The sequence below is a fragment of the Empidonax traillii genome, unplaced genomic scaffold, assembly GCF_003031625.1.
Source record: "Empidonax traillii isolate 1590-97213 ecotype Southwest subspecies unplaced genomic scaffold, ASM303162v1 scaffold1543:size93701, whole genome shotgun sequence".
Taxonomy (NCBI): Eukaryota; Metazoa; Chordata; class Aves; order Passeriformes; family Tyrannidae; genus Empidonax; species Empidonax traillii.
Genome location: NW_020956736.1, coordinates 73,557 through 91,415, shown reverse-complemented (window position 1 = coordinate 91,415; position 17,859 = coordinate 73,557). Strand labels below are relative to the sequence as shown.

General features: G+C 43.7%; 1 protein-coding gene across 1 annotated transcript in view; it reads left to right on the top strand.

Annotated features, from left to right (window-relative positions):
- LOC114070407 (arf-GAP with GTPase, ANK repeat and PH domain-containing protein 1) overlaps positions 1–17,859 on the top strand; it is a gene marked incomplete at its 3' end in the record, with an annotated part of 79,260 nt that overhangs the window by 2,280 nt on the left and 59,121 nt on the right. The window contains exons 2-3 of the mRNA XM_027907776.1: positions 1,506–1,640; positions 15,785–15,912. Of these exons, the coding sequence (XP_027763577.1) occupies positions 1,506–1,640; positions 15,785–15,912 (263 nt within the window). The remainder of the gene's footprint in view (positions 1–1,505; positions 1,641–15,784; positions 15,913–17,859) is intronic.

Genomic DNA, 17,859 nt, shown 5'->3' with positions numbered 1-17,859 from the left:
TTTTTTTTTTTTTTTTTTTTTTAAAAAGTCACTTTCTGTTGCAGCACTGATGCAAAGGGGGTTTTTCAAAATGGGGCTAATTCTGGGAGCAAGCAGCATCAGGACAAAATACAGCTTTTTGGCTGTCTTTGGCAGTCAAACGGTGCAGTGCAACATATGAAACATATTTGAAATACACCTATTTGGTATCATGGAGTTACAGAATGGTTTGGGTGGGAGGGGATCTTAAAGATAATCTCATTCCAACCCCCTGCCACGGGCAGGGACACACCTTCCACTATCCCAGGTTGCTCCAAGCCTGGACTTCTTGGTTTTGACTGGTATTGTTGAAATGTGGCGTGAGATGAAATCTCTCCCAAATGCTGGCATTTGCCTGATGATTGCAGATGTTTTCCCCTGACTTCTGAGGCCAGTTCAGTGCCGCAGCCTGACCAGAACAGCAAGGCAAACTTTTCCAAGCCCTGTGTGTTCCTTATCAGTTCCTTTCTGGTCAAATGTTGTCAGCGCCCTCTGCTGAAAAAAAAAAAGAGAGAGTGTTACTTTTCCAAATATCTGCCTTATTTGTGGGAGTTGGATCTGATGAGAAGGCAGTGATGACACCACCTGAGGTACGGTCCTGCCATGCCCAGGGCCAAGCCCCAAACACGGCGTTGCAACAGGCACTGAATTCCTGCTTGGGCACCTTCCACCAGCCCAGGTTGTTCCAAGCCCTGTCCAGTCTGACCTTGGACACTTCCAGGGAAGGGGCAACTTCAGTAGATATGTCTATTTTTACTTCAATTGTAATACAACAGCACTTTTTTAATTGCCTCTCCCGAAAATGTTCTGTTTCTTAAAAGCACATCGTGTTTTGTGCTTCACGTTCCAGCTACTTGTCAGGGACTGATATTTACAGGAGGCCTGACAATCATTTGGCGTGTTTGCAGTAATCACCCACTTGGTTTTGCTAAGTATGTTTTTACATCAGAACTCAAGTTATTTCCCTTGACTGTGTATTTTTTTTGCAACTGCTGACCTAAATATATATATTCAAGGTAAACAAAAAAAGCACTGGACTTTTTTTCCCCTGGTTTTTAGAATCAGCATGCTGGTGATTTTAGTAAGGAGGTGTAAAATAAGTGATGTTCACACCTGTTGTCTCCAAAAATCATGAAATTCTCACGCTTTGTACTTTAAATTCGTTGTTTGGGGTGCTGGTCGTTACAAGAGGAAACAGCCTCCAGCTGTGCCGGGGGAGGTTCAGATTGGACATCAGGGGAAATTTCTTCGTGGAGAGGGTTGCAAAGCATTGGAAGGGGCTGCCCAGAGCTGTAGTGCAGTCACTCTCCCTGGAAGGCTTCCAAAAAACGTGTGGGTGTGGCACTTAGGGATATGGTTCAGTGGTGACCGTGGTGGTGGTGCTGTGCTGATGGTTGGACCCGATGAACTTAAAAGGTCTTTTCCCACCTTAAGGATTCTGTTTTGAGGTGATATTTAATCCACATCTTTCCCTGCCGTTGCTGCAGATGCCATAAGCTCCACCAACCCCCGGGTCATCGACGATGCCAGGGCGAGGAAGCTGTCGAACGACCTCAAGAGATGCACCTACTACGAGACCTGTGCCACGTACGGGCTCAACGTGGAGAGAGTCTTCCATGACGGTACACGAGGCCTTTTTCACCCACTATAGCACTCAGTTCTTAAATAACCCCCTGTGTCTGATGGCTCAGGAGCTGCCCTGTTTGCCAAGCATTCATTCATATTTAAGTGCTTGCTTCTCCACGAGCGCTAAATCAAACCAAAGAAAACAAAGTTTTCTTTGGTTTGATTTAGCGCTCGTGGAGAAGCTCTTTTGTGCACAGTAGTTGGAAAATTAAATTGCACGTTTGAGTACCGTGGTATTCGTGGGGTGATAGAAGTTGGGAGGTAGATGCCTGGCTTTGAACTGTCAAGAAGTTGGACTGGAAATTGGGAAGAAGATCCTCAAGTTGGAGCTCTGTGCATGAGATGGGCTCTGTGCCCCCTCTAGTGGAATTTTCCACCAGGAGGCTTTGCTGGCTCTTCCTCTCGCTGTGCTTGTCTGTGTCAGCCCCTCATCACAGCGGCTTGTCTGCACCTAAAAACCTTCCTAATTAAGTGTAAATGTCTCTCGGAGCTCCTTAGTTCCGTGGGTTGGTTCCTCGGGGGTTTGTGATTGCAGATTCCTGCTCTGTCTGTGGTTGTGTGGGGCAGTTTCTCACCTCAGCATCTATCAGAGACGTGTACGAAGGCCTCTCAAATAAAAAGGCAACAATTTCATGTTTTTACATGGAATAAAAAAGCAAAACATTCCAAGGTTTGCATGGGGGGAAATAGCAAATCAGTGTCATTTTTGCATGGGGAAAAAAAAAAAAAGGCAAAACATCCTGACTTCACAGCGAAAATTCTGATGTGCACTGCAGTAGTTTGGTTCCAAATAAGATGTTTTTACTTGTCATTTTGATCAGATTTGAAGCTGCATCTTTGTGCTTGGCTCCCTGTTTTCTCTTGAACTCGTTGCAAAAATTACTGTTTTCACTGCCTGGATTTTTCTATATTGATTAGGAGTTTCCAAGAGCCCATTAGGGGTTTTTTTGTTGTTAGCACATTTATTTTGGAGTGCTAGCTATAGTTAGATTTTTAATTACATATTCCAAGTCGTGGTGTGTTTGTGGCTCTTTCTGCAGTCTGCTCCTCTTCTTTTTTTTTTCTTTTTTTCTTTTTTTTTTTTTTTTTTTTTTTTTTTTTTTTTTTTTTTTTTTTTTTTTTTTTTTTTTTTTTTTTTTTTTTTTTTTTTTTTTTTTTTTTTTTTTTTTTTTTCTTTCTCAGGGACTTTTTGAGAGAAGTCTCTTGGCACAAAGCTAAGTGGGATAAACTTGTAAGCTTCCAGGAGGCTTAGCTGTGCGTCTCTGCTAAATTTAGTAGCAAGTAGAAAGAATTGACAGAGCTCATGTGTTTAAGAAATATCAGGGTTTTGTTTTACCTCCATGGCAGGCAACCAACCCCTTAATATTGGCCAGCTAATAGGATTAGAAATGCTTCTGTGTAAATGGAATTGCACTTGCCAGACGTGTCTGGGACCGGATCCAATCCCTGAGAGTTTTTTTTGCTGTTTGTTTCAAGCAGCAAACAAAGCAACTCCTTAACCCCATTAAGTGAGGGGGTGTGAATGAGCAGTGCAAGCTCGATTAAATGACATTTGGGTTGTGGAACTTCAGAGCTGAGCAGCCTGGGCCGGTGGGAGGTGTCCCTGCCCATGGCAGGGGTGGAATGGGATGAACTTTTTAAGGTCCTTCCAGCCCAAACCTCTCTGTGATTCTGTGATGTGACCTGAAAAAAAAAACAAAAAACCTTTCTTGATGTAAATATTGCCAATGAGCCCGGAAAAGAAGGGACAATGGGAGAAAGGGATAGGCTAAGGAGGGATCTTCACACAGTGTGTTCTTAAGCATTTCTTATTATTTTGAGGAAACCGTAAGTCAGGGCCAGAGCCTTCCTAAATTACCTGAGTTTTTCAGCAAGCTTGGAAGGGGTACAGACAATTATTGCATTTCATTAATAGCTGAATGGATAAGACAAGTGGGTTTTTTTATTGTGTAACTCAGGAAAAAGATATCAGCAAGTTAGTAGCTGCTTGCAGGACGTGGAGCTACTACACCTATTAAGATGTTTGCTGTGTGTTGAAATCACATTTAGGCTTTGCTCACAGCTGGATGGGATTTAGGTGTGGGATTTAATCAGTATTTATTGTATTGCAGGGTAGGTGATGCTTGGTGGTTGTATCCTCCAGGTGTTCCTTTGGTAGGTCCATGAGGGTATTTCAGTATGTTGACCAAGGTCCCTCAGCTCTTGGAACTGGAAATGGCATTGAAGGGCCTTTTACTCCTTCATTAAAATACTAATTTTTTCCCCTGCAAGCAGCCACTGAACTATTCGTGGTCGCCTGTTAATGATCTTTATCTTTATAACTCATTTCCTATTTTCTCCACAGCCGAGTGGTAAAATAACTTAACTTGAAGGATTACTGTTATTATGAAAATGCTGCTTTATTCTTGAGTTAAATCCAAATAAATCGTTCCCAACGCTCCATTACAGCCGATAAACTCAGTATTGATTGTAACAGAGACAGAATCCTGGGATCACTTGCACTGGAAAAGACCTCCAAGATCATAGAGTCCAGTGAATGCTGCTGATGGGAAACAGGATTGTGACCATTTGAGAGGGTGTTTCTCAGCCTTCAGCCTTGTCCCACTTGGGTCTAGTGTCAGATACTGCTGGAATTTGCAGCTGCACGAGCAGACCCTGAATTTCAGGCTGAAATGAAAGTAAAAAGTTCCAGGGGATTATCTTAGCAACATGCCCAGCGATGGAAGAGAATAAATTCTTAGTTAGTTTGTGGTGTTTGGAGTTGTTGAACAGGGAAAACGTGTTTAAAAAAAGAAGATAAATGCCAAAAAGTTCCGTTTTTCTTCAGACTTCCCAATTAAGAATTAGTGGATTTTTTTTTCTTTCCCCCTGCTTATCACAACAGATTTTATCAATGACATTGGAAATGATTATTTTAATATTTCTTGTCAGCACAGTATTGTAATGACTGTGTACTGCCCCAGGATGCCTTTCTAATGATTTTAGCCTTCTTGAATTAGCTTGATGTACCATTAATGCATGAGAATTGCCTTTATTTCTGTTCATCGTGTATCCCTAATTACTCATCCCTCCCTGCTTTATGTTCAGATTTTCTCTGACCCATTTAACTGTGTGCTCTGTGATTTCTCTGCCGTCACAGAGAAGCAGACCTTCAAATATTTAGGGGATAAAATTTTTACCATCAGCGTGGCTTGGCGTTGGGGTGGGTGAAACGAAAGGGTTTGGGTCTAACTTTGATCCAGAGTCGAGTCCCCCAACCAAGGGAATTTTACTTTGTATGGCTGGGTGTAACACACAGATTTAGAAATAAAACTGCCCAAAATAGCAATAAAATAGTGAATATTGAGGAAGGAGTTGCAAGTGTGTGATGGCAGCTGCCTCACAGTGCTGTGCTACTCTCATTATTTTTGGATGCTTTACTTGCAGATTAACTAATTTTTTTTTTAAGGAGCGTGTCTGCTCTGTGTAAAATCTTACCAGCAATATTCTATTTCCAGATCCAAATAGTATTTCTAATGTAGGTGTTGAACAAAAGGTGTCTGAAAGGGGAACCTTGAGGTTCTCTGTTAAGGGATGGGAGATGACAAAGGAATCCTGGAACAGAATCCTGGAGTGCAAGGGAAGGGCTGTCACTGCCATCAGCGTTACCAAGGCAGCTTTTATAGATGTGTTTTCATTAGGAAACCCTAATCAGCCTAATGGGAAGTAAATAAAGTCTCAGTCCCATCCTGACAGCTGTTTTGGGGAGAGGTGACATCCACTCGGGCACTGGATGTGGCCTTGAGGGATCCTCCACTTGGCTGGGGGGGGGGGACCCCCAGCGAGGGGCAGAGCTGGGGAGAAGCTCCTTTGGCTCTGGGAATTCCTTGGGTATTTTGGTTCTGGAGCTGCTGGAGGGATGTGCTGGAGCAGCCTGATGACACTCTGGCAACCTGCGTGCCGTGAAACCACCGGGAAAACGATAGTGGGGACGCTGGTGGGGTCCAGACAGTTGTGTTTTCCCGTTCTGTGGTTTGTTTCTTGTTTGTTTTGGGTTGGGTTTGTTTTGTTTTTCACTAAGAAGGAGACAGGAGGGTAGTAATTTTCCCCCTGGTGCCGTGTCTGGTGTTTTAAGCTTCAGTTTTAAGCCCCCCTCCGGTTCGATTCGAGGCTCCGTCGGCGCCTAAAAGGGAGCGTCAGAAATTAACTTTGGAATGAATTAATTAACTTTGGAATTCCGATCCGTGCCGCCTTTCCCGGGAGAGGCCGCCAGGGAGCGCCGGAGCCCCCGCGTAACCAAACCGGAGCATTCCATCGCTTCACCCGTGGAATGCATCCTGGGAAAATCCACGGCAGGAATGTGGGAACTCACCCACCCACCTGACACGCCTTGTTCCGTGCAGTCTGCTCCTGGGAGGTGGCTTTGCCCTGAGCTCGCTCCTTTCAGCGTCAAACCTTTTGCCCTTTTACACTTCCTTTTTTTGCCCCTTTTTGGGCCATCAGTAAAGGAGGTGATTTAGTTTGGGAACGGGGGTTTCACTCCAGAGGCTTTCTCAGCGAATCCCTTGATTGCACAGGCTCATCTCCCCACACGAGCTGGTTTCCAGTTCACCTCTCCACGCCCACAAATGGCACATTCACCAGCTCTGGTGCCGTCCATTGTCCTAGGAAGGTTTCGTGTTAGTTAGTAGGTGAAGTTTGTTCAATATCTGAAATTTTATATAATGCAAAAAGGCATGAAACATGCTGTACAAATTGAGCACTGCCTGGAGAAGCAGGAGCCTGAGGAAGCCTTCGTTCATCCCCTGGCCTGCAAAATGAGTCCAAATCCTCGGATTTGTGTTTTCTGATTGACTAACTGAATTTCACACTTCATACATTTAGTGCTTGAGATGTTTTTCTGTTGTCCCCTGAGGATTTAGAAGGTCTCAGTGTGTTTTCCCTCGTGCCTGGCATCTGTTTGGTGTGAAAGCCGTGCTGTTTGGTGGGACTCACACAGACTTCACCTTTTTTGCCAGTTTTGGTGGAAATCTGTAGCTACTTTGTAGGCTTTGGGGACTTTTTAGAGTTGTGCTGCTCCGTCAGGTTTCTCCAACCCTGCCCCCAGATTCAGAAGCGTGTGGAAGAAAGGAAACAAAGAGATCTTCCAATGACTTGTCTGCATCTGTTTTTCTTGTTCTTTTGGAATTAATGGAGGGATAAGGAGCTGTAGTCCATTGCATGGCATTTAAGATGGGCTGTAATTAGCACAGAGGAGTTATAAATGATGTAATGCCAGTAAAAGTTCCAGGGAGGTTTAGATTTTAGCTCTAGTGGTAAGTGTGTCATTGGCTAGGTGACTTGCAGGAAACAGTCATCTCTGCAGAACTTTTCATGTTGCTTTTAAATTTTATGGGGGTGATTTTATGACACTTCCCTTAAGTCTTAATATTAAAGTGTATGCAGTAAGGCACATTATTGCAACCTGGAGCAGAGGTGGTGGCAGCTGTTAAAATTTTTTGAAGAGTACGGTAATTGCAAGACCGAATTCAAACATACAGATTCTTCACCGAAAGGAAACAAGAACGTTGATTAAAATGTGAATCTGGTTATTGTCCCACCGTATTCATTTGTCCTTCATCATGTGTCAAATGCCTGTTGATCACGGATATGTCAGCCCTGTAGATGGAATTTTAGTTCCGTGTGCTGGGGTGGACCAGCAGGGCTGGGGCGTGGGGGACGTGGCCAAGTGGGAGGATTTTAAAATAAATAAAATGAGATTATGCTTGGTGGGGGTAGCTCTTAGCTGGAGGATCCCTTAGCAGCTGCCAAAGCAGGGCTGATGGTACCAGCTGTGGCAGAGCTGACCACAAAGTTAGGTGAGGGCCAGAAAGGGCTTCAGCAGAGCAGGAGCTCCTCAAAGTGCCAGTTTATGTTGGCTTTATTACAGCAGCAACCTTTTCCTTCTTTGCATCTGTTTTATCCCTGGGCAGTGTGTCCAACCTGTGGCTCACGTGAGGTGTTTTGTCTCAAGACAGGCACAGGGGAAAAATGCCCTTTTTGTAACTTCAATCCGTTCTGGGCATGTTTAGGAACACTTGTTGGAGAGAAGATCGTGCTTTCCCCCCCCCTTATGATAAAGAAATGCTTTTGTCTGAGCCATCAAGCATTTAAAACTGGTGTAATAAACATAATCCCCTTGTAACCTTCTCTGTTGTGTAACAAGCACATTTCCAGCATCAAAGCTGACGATTAGCATAGCTGGCTCTTCAAAAGCCCGTTTCCAAATGCATTGCAAATCGTTCCCCTTTGAGCTAATCCCTATGCAAATGGCACTGAGCTGTTTGCCTGGCTGGGATTAGCGCTGTGTATCCAGAGGTTAAAAGCATCCCGAAGGGATGGGGGTGGTGTGTGGAGCAAGGCCGGGAGTAAATGTTGGCTCGTGTCTTCCGAATTCCTACACCAGAGAACTTCCAGCACCGCCACCCTTTGTAATACGTGGGGGTTTTCCCCCTCATTCTCTGTAAAGTAGAGATTCTTTAATTATATGTAGTTGAAGTTTGAGGTTTGATCTGATGTGGTCGTCCCCTGGTGTTGCAGAAGGCAACTCCTGCTCGTCGAAGCTGGAACTTTTGCCTTTCCCCTCTTAGAAGAAAGCATTTCATCAATCCTCTCACGTGATTTTCGTCAAAAGTCAATGCAAAGTGATTTTATTTTTCTGTTAACTGCTCATTCCAGTTTTCAGAGAGGGTGGGATTGGCCTTGTCGTGTGCCAGTCTGAAACAGTGAGTTGCTCGATGAGCAGATTCCCTTGCTGCCCGTCATGAAGGCTGGGCAGCCCCACCACGAGTTCAGGGTATTTTGAGGTGCTGATTAAGGGATATAAACTGTGTCTGGGTGCAGCTGTGGGCATTGGGCATCCAAAGTCTTTTGCTGGGGATGAAAAACATCCCTTGAACATGTGGAAGCTTGTTGTCCTGGGTGGTTTTTTTTTATGTATGGTTGTTTTAATGCTGCCTGGTGTTTTGGGACAGCACAGCCTTCAAAGCAGGTTGTTGTTCCAAGCTGTTTTTTCTCTTGCTTGCTGGAGTTGTGGGGGGTAGCTGATGTGAGGTAGCCAAGTTGTCTGCTGTTGTTTGGGGTTTTTATCTTGTTTATTTCCCGCCCCTGCTGATTTATAGCCCTTGACTGAAAGTTTCCTGTAACTTCCAAAACTTGGAATTAGATTTTTGATGCAACCTTAACACGGATAGAAACAGAAGGCAGGTTTTTTTTTAGAGCATGTTTCAGTCATCTGTGTCAAGTGCATTCCCTCAGGAACCTCCGTGCAGCAGCGCTGGTTTATCACCTGTGGGAGCTTTAATTCAGGATAAAGAATTATTATAAAGCTAAGACTGGAATGTGAATGGTTTTGTTGATAAATATTGGGGGAGAGGGGGTTATTTCAGCATAAACCACCCCAGATTCTGCTGTGTCAGGTACCTTCTGCACTGTCTCATCTTTCGAAAAGGCTGAAAGTGGCTCTCAGAGTGAAAAAAACCCAATTTTAAACGTAGGCAAAGGTTTGTTTTTCTTCAGGCTCTCTCTGCACTTAATGAAGGGACATTATTGGCAGATGCTGAAGAAATACTCTTTTCCATAGAAAATTGGATTTGGGGCATAAAACTTGTTAATGTTAATAAAGACAGGTCATTACTGGTTTCGAGTCAGATATGCAAACTCCACGAGATGGAGTGCACTGGTGGCACTGCTGTCGGTGCCACTTTGGTGTGGGGAAAAAAACTCGTGTGAGGAGTAAATCAGCTGAGCTTAGCACATGTACAATGGGCTGGCTCCCATCATTTATGCCCCTCCTGATGGCTGATGCTCTCGCTTGTGTCTTAGGCTGCATAATTTACAGGCTCCAGGAAAGGTATGTTTAGATTTAAGCTGTGCAATAGTGTAACTAATGAGAAATAGGGGGAAATTTATGGCACTTTGGTGATTGATTGGCTAAGTACCTAGGCATTAATTGAAATCTGAGGACTCCCAGCTGTCTTTCAGTTAAAAATAAAAAAATAAAAATTAAAAAAAAAAAAAGGGAGGAAAAAAATAAAGTCTTTTTTGGGCAAGCGAAACTATTGCTGATTTTGGAAGTAGTTTGCATGTTTATGGAGAATGTGGTTGGGAGGAAAGGTGGAAGGCTGTTAGGGTTTTTTGGGTGAGTAGAGTGTGTCCCCTAATCACCTGCAGGCACTGATTGAGTTGCCCCTATGGGCAGCATCACCCGACTCATTTTACCATCTCGACATGACTTGTGTTGTCTTTCCATGGGATTCTGGCCCCGATTCCAGATGGAATCCTGGCTGCAGTCAGCATTTTTTGCAGGTTTCTCCTGCCCCTGTTTAGCAGGGGAGGCACTCAGGCCTAACTGTTGTGTGACAGATGATCTGGATCGATCCTTGCCATCAATCTCCCCGCTAACGACGCCGCTGAACTGGCCATCCCTCCGGAGAGCGGCTCGGCTTCCTCCTCTGCTGCCACTCTGTAAATGCACCGCTCTGGCTGAGGCTCAGCCTAGTGAAAATGTCTAAATTTTCCCATTAAGCGCTTAAAAAGTAATAAAACTGAGGCCATTAGCCCTTCACTCGTCAGGTCCGTATCAAGAGAAATATTCTCGGGCGCAATAAATCTGATCGAGTGTTCGACGTTTATATCATCTGACTTCATTCCCTGGAAATGGACCTTTGAAGGTAAATTGCGTTAAGTAGGGCCGTTTAAATTTTTAATACAATCTTATTGTAACTGTTAGCAAATGATTAAAGTGCAAAGGGGGGGCCTTATGTGTTTTGGGGAGATTTATGGGAAATGCCGGATGATGCTCCTGCTCCGGCAGGGAGCTGCTTTCGTGACAGCTGGATGTGCAGAAACCCCCAAAACCCGAAGGATTTGGCCTTTAGTGATGGAGGAGATGGCTCCCTGTCTGCTGGTGGATTGGGGAGGGTGGTTTTGGAGCGGGGTTTGTTCCACTTGCAAGTGAAGCAGAGCTCTTGGTAACAGAAAAACTTTTTCTACCAGGTATTTGTGTGTCTGAGAGATGGATTTTGATGGCTTAGTGGACAACAAGCCCCATGGGTTCAGGTGATCGATTTAATCTCATTTAGATCCTTTGATGGCTTGTTTTTCTTTAATCTACAAGAACGTTCTGTATCTTGATTTTGATGGTGAACAGCACTGATGTATGTACTTGTGCACCTTTTGGGTGTTGCCGTAGTAAACCTGGTTTTTCTTTGTTTGTTTTTTCTTTTGTTTGTTTGTTTTTGTGGAGAATATTTACATCTTGGGGAATAATATCCGTATTTCAAGTCAGGAAAGTGATATTTGTTCAAATTCTGTAGTGAATAAAATGTTTTTTGAGGTGTTCCAGGAGTCAGGTTAAACTGGGCGGAGCTGTCAGGGGTTCTTCTGGTCCTCTGATACGCCCAGAAATTTTCTAATGACATCATGGATAACCCCTCCACACATAAATCTGCAGTTTGGAGCAATATTATCATGCCTGACTCACACACTGACTGGGAAATGGGATGAAAGTAACAGTTTAGGGTTTGATTAAACACAAACATTACAGCAACTCTGCCTGTGTGAAGTTTGGTGATACAAACACGGGAAGAGAAGAGAACCAAGTTTTTAACAGGAAAGTTAAATTAACCCATGGATTATTTCAAACAGATCCAACTGCCCTGAAAATGGATTTGGAGCAGTGTAATTGCTATTTTCAAGGGTACTGTTTTCATTCTGCCATGCTGGTCATGGGGTTCTTATTTTTGGGACTGGCTCTGCTTGGGCGATCTCGAGGTGCAGTCGCACTTCTGGGTTCTGACACTTTGAGTTATTAGGCAACAATTTTAAGGAATTTTGGTAGGGTTTCCCCCCCCCCCTTTTTTTTTTTTTTTTTTTATCATTGATTATTCTGCGTTTTGGGGGTATTTTTTCTTCCAGGAGAGTTAAAAGAACTGTGTGAATGAGAGATGGATTAAATTGAATTAGATTCAGTAAAGGTGCATAAGTTTATTTCTTTCTAGAAGGATGGATGAACCTGAGATGCACTGATATAATCAGCAGCTCTCTGCCATTTTGTATCCTTGTCTCACTGGATGTGCCTGAATCTTTAGAAAGCAGAGATGTTCTTTGTAAAAGCAGAAGTGTGATAGCATGCCCCAAAATTGGGCCTTCCATGAAGGTTCTTCAGAGTGTTAATTGTGAAATGACTTGCCAAGGTGGTGAAATCCTAAAGCATTGTATCATTTGATGTTATTTAAATCTGTGTTTTGATCTGGTTAATAAATGATTCTGCGTTTTGACACAGAATCAAACACATACAATGACATTACCCTGAAGAATGTTATTCTTACAGGATGGTTAAAAACCCAGTTGCTTCCTTTAGGGTCGTTTTACAAAACACAATCATTGCACTGGAATCTTTTCAGTTTGATCCCTCCCCCTTTTTTTTTCCCCCCCCTTTTTTTTTTTTTTTTAACCTTTGTATTTAAAATCATACCTTTGTGTGGGATATAACAGGATTTATGACTTGATTCCATCCTAATGGACAGATCAAGAGAATTTCATGATGTACTGGTGAGGTAAATCCACGTGCAGGAGTCTTTTTTTTTTGGCGTTTGCCTTGTAAATCCTTGGGCCATCTTCTTCTACGTGCAACACAGTTCAAGTAGCGAAGGAAACACAGGTTTGTTTTTTAAATTTCCTCAGATGCTTTCCAGTGGATTTATTGGCATGTTTGCTTACCTAGTCCTGGGGAGAGAGTGATTTGCATCAAAGTTAGGAATAAGTGATGTGCGGTGTTAATCACAGTTACCTGTGGAGGGAAAAAATATATGTTGGCATTGATTAAAGATACTTAACACAGAGTTTTATTTATAGCTGTACTTTCGTATCTGATAAAACAAGAAAAGTTATTTCACACAGCCAGAGCTGGAATGTGGATTTTGTGAAGGATCACGACCCCTCCCCCCAAAAATACCAGTCAGGTGTGGTTTTAAAATTATTTTTAAGGAGAATTGTATTCAAGTCTTCCAGAAACATGAACACTGAACTAGCCCATTGTAGCTGAGCTTGGTTGTGAACCATGGTGATCATGAAACAGTATTTTTTGGCATAAAATTGGTGTGTTCGTACGTACATTTCTTATTTACTCGTATTATGAAATAGCCTAATAGTTCTTGGAAATAATCTCTGCCTGAGGAGTTGGAAATTGGGTTTGGCTGTGTAGCTGGAAGTCCTGGCAGTTGTTTTCATCCCAAAATTAGGCAGGAGTGGGCTCGACTCTGTCCCGTCCGGAGGGGAACTGTTCGTTGCAGTTGGCATTTCAGTCCCTCAGTAATCAGAGCAATCCCACAATCACTTCGTTTCCAGCAAATCACCAGCCCTGCAGAGAGCAACGGAGCCATCCACGGAGATAAATGTATTTCAATATGAGATTAAAAAGGGAATTCAGGTAGGAATTTGCTCCTGGATTAAAATGTGGCTTCCGATTTTGGGAGCACCTTTGAAGCCCTCACTGGGTTAATAGCAAATAAACTTTTGTCTGCTGACAGCTTTGTGTTACAGTGGGTGCCACGAGGAGGACAGTGCTTTAACTGGAGTCTCCCCTCTCAGCAGATAGCATTCATTCACAGTTCTTCTGATTTTTTTTTTTTTGACTTTGTCCTGTCAACCTTCAGACATTCCTGGCTAAACTAGCCAGAATTTAGCTGGGTAAATTGCTGCACCCAAACCCCAGCACTGGAAGTGTCCAGCAGCACTCGTTCCTCTCTTACACCTGGCACGTGGGATACCCAGCTCTCCTTTTCGACACAGAGGTGTAAAAGTTGTTTCACCTAAAAAAAAACCCGAATAGAATTTAAACTAACAGGCACAAAGGTGAAAGCTGATCTCTGGTGGGTTGTGTTTTTTTTCCCCCCCCAGTAGCTGAAACAGGTGTTCCTGAGCGTTTATTATCCCTTCTGCTGTTTTCCAGTCAGCCCATGTGCATTCCCAGCTCCAGCTGAGAACTTATTTTCTGTCTGTCAATAATGAAGGACAAGTCACTGCATTCCCATCTTTTGCAGAAGGGGCAGGTTTTAGCTGAACCCAGTGTTTACTCATACTTGGACGTGCAGTGGAGATAAATGGCCTTACACATGTTTTTTATGAGAAACCAGTTTTGATTTGAATCGGTGGCAGTTGGAGAAGAGTTGTTTGCATCTCCTGAATACGTGACCACCCATGACTGAGTGAAGAAATATGGCCAGATGTTATGGAAATTGTGTGCCTGGAGCCTTCCCTTTTAATATTTTGAGTGTTCCTTGGTCAAAAAAAACCCACCAGAGCCAGAACACTGAGCTCTCCTGCTCTCCTGAGCCATTCAAGCCAAGGGCCTTCTCCCCCAACTTGGACATTTCATTCACCTCACAGACCAGCAATTTCACATGCTTTTAAATACCCAGGCCTTAAAGCAAAATACAGCTTTAAGAATAGTCATATTCTGGCTTGTGGAATTCAATTCAGATGTATAAGAAATAAGCATCAGACTTCCCCAAAGCCCAGATATTTGATAAATAGCAATTCTCTTTGTTTACAAACCTGTGGCATATCCCTGATATCCCTGTTTATTTGCAGAAGAGTCCTTGACTTTGCACATAAATTTTCTTTGGCTTTTTGTATTACAGAAGGATGGGTTGCAATAAAAATCTGCCTCAAATTGATAGCTTAATTATATGTAAAAGGACAGGGGATGCAATTGATTTTTAAAAATAGTTGAAATGCTTGTCACTATCTTGATTATTTTTTATATCTGCCATAGATTAAGTCAGTATTCTTCTGTTTTAGGAACATGTTTTAGCAACTGTTAAATGGAACCATTGAATTCAGAAGCGGATTTGGGGCGAGGCAGAACCTGAAAGCTCTGGGGCAAAAATATTTCTGCTTTCTTGCGTGTTTTTTTTTTTTTTTTATTCACTTTATAGAACAACATTTGGTTTAGTTGAGTGACCCCTCTGGACTGACATTTGTTACAGGGTCACAAATTGTAGAATCACGGAGTTGTTTTGGTTGGAAAAGCCCTCCAAGATGGTCGAGTCCAACCCTTAACCCAGCCCTGCCAAGCCCAGTTTTCGTTCGTGTGTGGTTTTAATTCAGTTTTGGTCTTAATTTAGGCCCTCACTGCGCGTGATGGAAGACAAACCCATGTGCATACGTTGAAATCTGACCTTTGGTTCGCTCTCTGCGTCTGCTAACGTGTTTGAAAATATTGTAATGTATGGCCTTCCCAGGCTCCAGATCGATAACCCAATGGGTCTGAAATGACGGAGTGCTACGATATTCCTCTGTAATTTAAACATGATTAGCTGATGAAGGTTATGATCAATATGCCAGGGGAAGATAAATTAATTGATATCATCCTTTCAGGATGATAAGAGGCCTATTGGAGGTGGGATGTAACTAATGAAGCTGCTTCTTCACATGTACGAGCCATTTTTTATACAATGTATTCTCACTAAATCACGGTTGTGCCATCATTCATTTACATGAAAAACATAAGCCACGGACCAGTTTGTTATTAAAATTGCATTTGTTTGAGAACAAGCCGTGCTTTGCACCATCTCTGCCCATGCTGTAATGCAGTGAGGAAAAATCATCTCGGAATTTACATAATTATCTTTATGAACAAGACAGACCGACTACTTCTCTCGGCTTAATTGCACCGAGTTTCTGCGTGACTTTTTAAGGAGATGCCAATAGTTGTCACTGGTTCTGGTTTCTTTTATTATGGGTTTGCTAAGCCACGCACAGAGATGTTAATGACTGATCCCTGTATCTGTTTGATAAATGCTGCTTCTCCCTACGCACTGAAGAAAATTCCTTAATAAATTGCGGAGCAAACGAGGCGTTTTTCCAGCTGTGCTGCTGCTAAGGACTAAAAGCTAAAAGTAGTAATCATGGCATAGCTTCTTTCAACAAAGATTAGACTGGGATCTGATGTGTGGCACCCACCAGTCCAGCTCCGGTGGGTCAGGGGCAGTCAGTGTTCGGAGCAGGATTGGGCGGTGGAAGCCAAACCTGTTTTGTGTCCTTGCGCGTTCCTGACATTCCCCGTTTTCCCCCTGTGCTGTGGCTCACCTGCCTGGATGTTTTTGTTTCCCTTCAGTTGCCCAGAAGATCGTTTCAACGAAGAAGAAGCAGCAGCTCTCGATCGGACCCTGCAAATCTCTGCCCAACTCTCCGAGCCACTCCTCGGTGTGTTCTGCCCAGGTCTCTGCCGTACATATCAGCCAGGTACAGACTGTCACAAATGCCTGGGTTAGGAACTCAGCAGTTGCTTGTCATCTGGTGTGTCTAATGCCATTTAAAGTGCTTTTTTTTTTTGCTGCCTGAGAGGTGGTTGTGGTTTTTTTTATTATTATTTTAATGCTATCAGTGATTTGAGTTTGAAGCAATTTTTAATTTTTTTTTTTTTTTTAAACTAGCTTGACTTTGTTTCAAGAAACAAAGGAGTAAAGCAAACCAGTTTGGCTTTAAAGCCATCTGTGATGGTCCAGATTGATGCCAGCAGCCTGCAGGTCTGAGCAGACCCATTGTTAAAACTGCAGGATTTGCTGTGCTGTGGTTTTTGGTGGTTACTCTCTCTCAGCTGTGTGCTGAGCTGGTGTATCCCAGTGGTGTGTGTGCTGGAACTGTACACTGTGATGATACCTTGATGGTATTTTTAGAAACACATGGTTAACACCAATACTTTCTAAGTTGCACAGTTTTCCCCCCCACCGTGTGTTGCACACTCCCCGTGTTTCCCCTGCCATCCCCTTCCTCAGTGTCTTTGTTTTCTAGTGTCAAGTGATAATCTCTGTGCACGTCCCCAGCTGGGATGGACATGAACTGAGCGATTCCAGACACCCCAGCCCTCCTGGGGTGGTTTTCAGTCTAAACTCAGTAGATGCCAGTGTCTTCTAAAGTTTTGTTGCAGTCCTGAGCCACCCACGTGAGATGTTGTTCTCCCACACAGAGTGTCTGCTTTTTGGCAAAAAGCAGTGACTTCTACCATTGATTTGTAACCCTACAGATGCAGATGCCAGTCTGTCCCTAGAGCTCTTTGCTGTGAGTTATTCTGCCTCAGGCTGAGTCCTGATATCCAGCTCAGACTGGAACTGGCTTTGGTTGGTGAGCCAAAAGAGGATGCTGGAGTTCAGCCCCCCCTTTCTAAAGCAGGTGCTGAGGCTCTTCAGAAGAACCTGGCACCTCCTGGGGATGTACAAGTTCCCACATGGGACAGATTCTCCCCTTTCTTGCCATATGTGACCTCGAAGGACATCAAATATCCAGTGCTCCCCACGTTGCTACCCAAGTCTCCAGTCTGGAAGTCAGTCCCAAGTTCTAGGCGAGTGCTTTACCTACACAGCAAACTTCTTGCCAGGGATAAGGGCTGGGAAAGCCAAGGCAGGGGGAGCTTTTGTGATAAGGATCCCCAAATTCTGTTTCAGTAAAACTGAAGTGATGTTTCTTTACTGCCTCTACTGCTGTCATAATTATCTAAGGGGGCAATTGCATCACCAGTCAAAGAAGTCCTGTCTTCTGAGACTGATGTCATGCCTAAAAGTAGGGGCCACAAATCTGTTTCATGCCTTGTCTCCTTTGTGCTGCACTTAAAGGCAGCGTGACCTTGTTTAAGGAAAGGAAGCTGAATCCTTATCCTAGACTTAAAAAGAACTTTGCAACTGCAATTCCAAGTTTTAAGACGATCCGGGGCAAGATTGGCCACCTCTGATCTTGGCTGGAAGACTGGCTGGTGTCTTGCCCTCTGGAACATCTCTTTTGGTGTAATGATGCTCCTCTGAAGGTTTCCTCCTCGGATCAAACCCGTCATGGCTTGCAGTGCCCTGCCACTTGCATTCTCCAGGGGGGCCAGGCCCTTCGCAGGCTGTGCTTACACACAGCCCTTCAGATGGAGTCAGGCATCGTTCCATCTCTGGTTGGATCATCCTGGGGATCCAACTGCTGCAAACCCTCCAGATGACACTGCAGTCAGAAGCTGCTTCCTTTTAGAGAAAGGAAAAAAAGGAATACCAAGTGTCACCTCACCCAGGCTAGTCCTTAGCATACCTTGGGGGAGATTCTAAGGCTTAATACCAACCAGGGCTTCTCCCCCCAGTAGTTTGCCAGGTTGGACAGGGCTCAGAGCAACCTGGGAGGTGTCCCTGCCTATGCCAGGAGGTGGAATAAGAATGAGCT